The sequence below is a fragment of the Rutilus rutilus genome, assembly GCF_951802725.1.
Source record: "Rutilus rutilus genome assembly, chromosome: 14".
NCBI classification, from domain to species: Eukaryota; Metazoa; Chordata; class Actinopteri; order Cypriniformes; family Leuciscidae; genus Rutilus; species Rutilus rutilus.
Genome location: NC_140219.1, coordinates 10,432,757 through 10,438,971, shown reverse-complemented (window position 1 = coordinate 10,438,971; position 6,215 = coordinate 10,432,757). Strand labels below are relative to the sequence as shown.

General features: G+C 42.3%; 1 protein-coding gene across 1 annotated transcript in view; it reads right to left on the bottom strand.

The window, feature by feature from the left end:
• Positions 1 to 868: 868 nt before the first annotated feature.
• The window catches only part of rapgef2b (Rap guanine nucleotide exchange factor 2b), a 110,110-nt gene continuing 104,763 nt past the window's right edge, over positions 869 to 6,215 (bottom strand). The window contains 5 exon segments of the mRNA XM_084429398.1: positions 869 to 2,256; positions 3,643 to 3,894; positions 4,663 to 5,114; positions 5,772 to 5,898; positions 5,901 to 5,972. Coding sequence (XP_084285524.1) covers positions 2,231 to 2,256; positions 3,643 to 3,894; positions 4,663 to 5,114; positions 5,772 to 5,898; positions 5,901 to 5,972 — 929 coding nt within the window. The 3' untranslated portion in view covers positions 869 to 2,230.

The following is a 6,215-nucleotide window of genomic DNA, read 5'->3' as shown; positions in this document are numbered from 1 at the left end:
CCAACATACATTTGTCAGTTAGAAAAGTATGAGATACACATTTCAAGTTACTTCCATGTTTTCTCTTGTGCAAACACTAGATGGTGCCAGAGGTCATTTAAAACAATATTTGAAAACAAAAAAACCTTAATGCAGGACCAACGAAACAACAAAAAAAGAGCAATAATAATAATAATAATAATAATAATAATAATAATAATGTGCATTTAAAAATTAAGTTGATTCATTTTTTGTCGAATTTAATGATTCCCAGCTTCATATAAACTGGATGTTGAGGCATAAACATCATACATTTCTACAATTCAACAAAAATATAACCAATATTTACAATTATTGTATTAAAAATACAAAACAAAAAGACACACAAAAAAATAAGAACAAATACATACTCCACCAATTGTCTTTGTAAAAGACGTACAGGTAAAAGTAGTCAAAAAAAGAGTGAATCTTCACCAGCTAAATGTACACGTCTCACTTGACATCACATATCGAACAGAGTAGCAGAACAGCTACCTACTACTATTTACCTTGTTTATTTATGCTTGTACAATTTGTGCAATTTATTTTGCAAAACAAGCGACTCAGTTTGGCTTGCCAAAACGTGAATATTTACTAAAAAAACAAAATGAAGTAGAAGCAGATGGTCGATATATTTACTGTTACAAATGTGTTGTTATTAACAACTGTATCCGCAACCATTACAAAAAAAAACAAAACAAAAAAAATTGTGGGGGCCAAAAAAAAACAACCTACAAACGAACAAACAGGCAACTAGAGAAAGAAACACTGAAGTAGTGATGTTACAGGGTACAGTGGAAAACACTGCAAACTTCTTTTTGTTCTTCTCAAGTCTTTTGTTTCTAACTACTGATCAATGTGATCAGTTTAACTCAGTGATTAAAATAAAAGAATGAAAGTGACGTGCTCCCACTGGTTCAGTTCTGCTCTGGCTGACAGACTTCAGGTGAGTCTCAAAAGCACGTTTCAGTTCAGTTCCTGTGAGTGATTGTGGAAGCTGTTGTGCAGCAGTGGTATTTAGATCAAGGCCCACTCCAGGAGAAACATGCACAACTTGAGTCCTCAAAGAAAAGAAAAAAACCACCAAAACCACTGTTTTTCACACACCTCCTTAATGGCATCACTTAATGAGAGGAAGGAAGTAGCACCCGAATAGGATGACCCTATTTGCCTGAGTAGCCTTCAGTTCTCACCTTCACCAACAGGGGGCGCTTGATGTTGTGACACAACTATAGAATTCTGCTTATATTTCACTTTTTAGAGGCGCTGAACTGGTAAAACTGTATCGAAGATGAATGTGTACATTTCCTCTCCACCACTAAAAGCTTCCTGCAACTGAACTGGTTCACTTTTAATGGACTTTGGCGGCTGGATTACCCACAGATGTAGATTTGTTCAGTCTGTTATTTCTGTATCACGTTTGTTATGAGCTTTTTTCATTCATACTTTCTTACGGCTTTGAAACGCACTGAGGCCAAGAACCAATAAAATCACCCACTAAGGCTTTACTTAGCATCGTTTCCTCTCACAAAGCGCCATCCTTATTAAATCGGTGTGCTACGTATGTCAATGATCAATGTGAACTCCATCATGATGTAGTCCGCCAGTAGAAGAGGTGTCCTTCAAGCCGTGCTCCTGCGAATATAATACTGTAATGCTAAACCACACAGATATGAGTGTTGTCGTCGGGACTGATGTGAACAGGTGGGGTGATAAGTTGTAGTCGAGCCTTCTTAGCCATCCAAACTGCATGTCCAGAATCAGGAGACTGAAATGTTGATTGTGTGCATCTGTTTACACCTTAAAAACAGTTTAAAAAGTGCAGAGGGGAACTACTAAACACGTTAGTGTGACCTTTAAGCAGAAGGAAAGAGTAAATTGTCTGAAGACAACCGTTAACAGTAGTTTGTTTCTTGTGTGTGAATGTCGAAGCGCTGTGTTCGAGTTTCAGTTCAGTTCATATTACCATTCTCCAAAGTGCCAAATAAGTTATTTTTTTGCTCGCCTCCTTTCTTCACAGTATTTTTAGCATGCAGGGCATCAAACCCCCCATTGCATTAAGGCAGGGCAGGGAGAAGATTCCATCATTGAGGAGGGAGAGAGGCAGTGCCGGCAAGATGTAGACTGGATGGTCTGTCTGTCTGACCTGTGAAGGCCTGATATGGGCCATCAGTCAATGCAGCATCCGTATAAAAGCCAGTGTCGTCCCCTTTCAAACAGCGGACACCTGTTCATCCTCTGGAGGGAGAAGAGAGAAACTCTGTGAGCATCATGGACAGTCTCTTACACATAGGCTCTGTTCCAAACCCAAGTAACATGTGAAAGTGAACCGTTATTGATGACACATAATGTGATCTCATTATCTCCACAGAAACTACCTTCGGTGTCGCATACTTTTCATTTCTTGCATTGCATTCGCAGGAAACGGATGCAAATGCAGTTCTGTGCATGTTACATTTTGGAAGTATAAGCAAAGGTACAAGAATGGGAATAAAACTCTTTCGTCTTCACCTGAAATTCGACATGCAAAAAGCTGCCACTAGTACTTATGTTAAGGACATAAGCAAGCCACGGTTTGTAACTAAATAATGGAATACTAAAAACAACTAAAAAACAGGAGGGCAAGTAAACTGGATTTGGGGCTCAGACCAACAAAATTGTGAAAAGCATCCTATCTCAAATGGTGACTAATTTGAAATGCTTAACATAAGTGGCAAAATATTAACAATCACTTACAAGTGACTCATCAAACCATAACTGTTAAATTAATTATATTTATATAAGTATATACTGTACTTCCAATACACACAATCTACACTATAATAAATTAACAATCTATGATTTGTTTAACTACACCATCTTGGAAGAAAGATTTCACATGCATTCTGGGATTACCTTGCCTACAAAGATTACATGTATAACTGCCTTTGATTTCGGTCAAAATGTAAGGCAGCATAATCTTTGATGATGTCTAAAAATGCTGTCTATAGGAAACGCACTTGGGTTTGGAACAAAGTCATAGACAGACAACTAAATATAATAAGGAAATAAAATATGCTTTGGCATTACTATACCAAAGACAAACATGACAGGACAGGAAATACTTTAAAACACACAAAAAAGATTACTATTGTGTAAATTAATAAAATGACATCTCAATTCAGGATCTTTGTGCTGATAAGTACTATCATTAGTTCATGTGCTACCTGACAACACAAACATGACTTTAGGTTCTATCATGTGTTCAAGCGTTTATGATGGCAGATCTAGTGATTTTCCTGTGAGCACTGATGGGTGAGAGCCAATACACACGGCAGAGCAGGGAGCAATGACTGGGATGTTGCCACGGCGACGGGGGACAGGCTGTCTCCGTGGCGACGCATGCACTGAGTGAGATGCGTTGGTGGTTGGTGATGGTGGGCAGGTGAAGGAGCTGTCCTCCTGGCATGCAGAGACCGTGACTCGTGTGCGTAGTGTGTGTGAGTGTGTGAGAGTGGAAGTAACTGGAGTTTGGGATGTTTTACCTTCCTGCTGGGGTGGTGTATGTAACTCATGGCCTGGGGGGAACTGCTGTGTGTGGACCTCTCCTCCTCTGAGCTCTGAGTTTGGGAGACAAGCACTCACCCTCCTCTTCCACCTCCTCTGCCTCCTCCTCTTCTCGACCCCGGGGGTCCGGCGAGTGGATGGGTTTTCCTGCAGCTGGGGGCTGCTGGGAGTCGGGGGAATGTGTGACAAGGCGGGAGCGCTGCAAGGCTGTGGTGTAGTCCGGGGGTCTCCTGCCCGAGTGAGCCGTGCCCTCGGTTACGTCCGTGATGGTCAGTGCAGTGTAGCCCGGCGGTGTGGGCGGAGGATCCCGGTAACGGCCGTCCTTCCGTGCTGGGGGGAGGAGACGGACACCACAGTTCCGTTTAATACCCGTAACGCTTCTCACACACGTGGACGGACACATGCAGACATGCACTAGATTCAGGAAGGATTGTTTTTGTAGGTGGTCTGTGTTGTTCCACCTTGTAGTGTTCAACATGACAATTAAGTAATTAAAGTGAGTTTGTGTATGCTTATGGTTCATATATTTCTCAACCTGTACCACGTTTCATTTTCAGATGTATGTTTGATCATTGGGAATATGGTTTCAGCCTGTTCATGCAAAGATTACGACTTCAGCTTTTAAAGCACTGAAACAAACAACACATAGGAAAGGATATAGAACTTGGTCTAGTTACTCTTAAAACAATAGTTCCCCAAAAATGAAAATCTTTCACCCAACACATCTTTCAAGTCAAATATGGCACCACACATAAAGTTTGACATTAAACTTTGATATACAACCTGGCATGAAAGGCACCATATTTGATTTTCAGTTAATTGAAATTTGAAAATTGTTGTGTTCCCCACAGAAAGTTATTGTATGGCTTAGACCACAGGCCGTATGGACTAATTTTATGGAAGATTTTTTTTTTGTCCATTATGAAGCTAAATGTTACTGAATGGACATAAAGTGTGTGATGTTTCTCATGTTGCGTTCGATGGAAAAAAAATTAGAGCATACGGCTTTGGATCAACATGAGGGTGAGTCAATTTTAAGATAACTGTCATCTTTGGGTGAACTATCCTTTTAAACCAGGTTCAAGTGGCGATTCTTACTGATCACAGCCTTGGTGTTTCCTGCGGTGATGGGCGAGGGGCGTCTGCTGTGCTGTCTGGACTCTTCTGAACCGGTGGAGGTGATGCTGCTGGTCTCTGGGTCTGTGGTCACATCCCTCCCTCCTCTTCGCTTGATGGTACCTGTGTCGCCCTCAGAGTCCTCACCCCAACATGCCACTGAGGACGAAGAGGAGCAGGCGGACGCCCAGCTCCCCCTGCTTCCCCACAGCCCCGCGCCCTCTGCCAACGCCTCCCAGCTACGCCCCTGTTGCATGGTCTGAATGTTGTCATGGGAGCCACTGGAACATGAAGTCCAGCTGCCACGACCAGAATCAGCAGCGTCGAGAGACACCCGGTCACCCTGGTCCTGGGTAAGCTCCTCTGAGCTGGGAGAAGACAGCACGGTGGCGCCCGCATACAGACCCCGGCAGTCCTGCATGGATGAGTAGGACCTGAAAAAAGAAAGGTAGAAGGATCCAGAAGGGTTTAATAGTAATAATACATTGCCAGGTCATGATGGTCAACCAGTTGTCCAATAAGAGACTTGTCAATTAGTAAGGTTGATGACTTAATCTAGACCAGGGGTTCTAAACTCAGCTCCTGGAGGGCCACAGTCCTGCAGAGTTCAGTCCCAACCCTGCTCCAACAGATTTAACTAGGGTTGAAGCAAAACTCTGCAACTCCGCAAGCCCTGATCTAGACTTTTTCTTTGATATTTTTCTTTGGTATTGGCATTTCCAGTGTGCATAATAAAACCCTCTGGAAAAGTAATCCCTTTTAATACACATTCAGATGGTCTGCTCCATTGCATTGGTTTCACTCTTTCACTCTTTTGGTTTACCCGCCACAAGAGTTGCACTTTTAATACTATGCAGCATTAAAAAACAATTATATCAAGAACCATGTATCCATTCTACTGTGATCTGACGACTTGGTTTTAAACACAAGAACATGTCTATAAATACAGTAAATATTGTCTGAGAAATGAGTCCGATTGGGGTCAGATGAGCTCAAAACCTAACTGACCCAGGGTTCCTAAAGACCGATTAATTAACTAGGTCATTCCTGCAGCACACCAATTAGTTGAGAAAGTAAAGAGTGTTGTTTACCCCAAGCTGTACTGATCAGGGTCAGCTGTCGCCCTGCGCTCTAGCCGGTGACCACTAACATGGCCCTCCACAGCTATTCCTCCATACCGCTGCCTGCGTTCATCTTGCCCCATGTCCAGGGAGGTGTGCTCACCAGACTGGAGCGTGAGGAGATCTCACTGTGGCCAGAGTCTGACAGGTAATCACCAGCTCGTCCATAACCTGGCGAATGAGTACACAGAACAAAATGATCAGGAAACAGTTTGGGCCCTAATACAGACCCCTGTGGTACTCCAGTCTATAACTACATCTTTTCACTTTAATAGGTTTTGTTCCAAACTCTAGAGATCAACCTTCCTGCAAACCATGTACAGCTGATTTGTAAGAAAAGTGATTATGAGTTTGATGTTAACGCAAGTGTACAACACTACAACAATAGCACACAAAAGTATTGAGTAAAGTCAA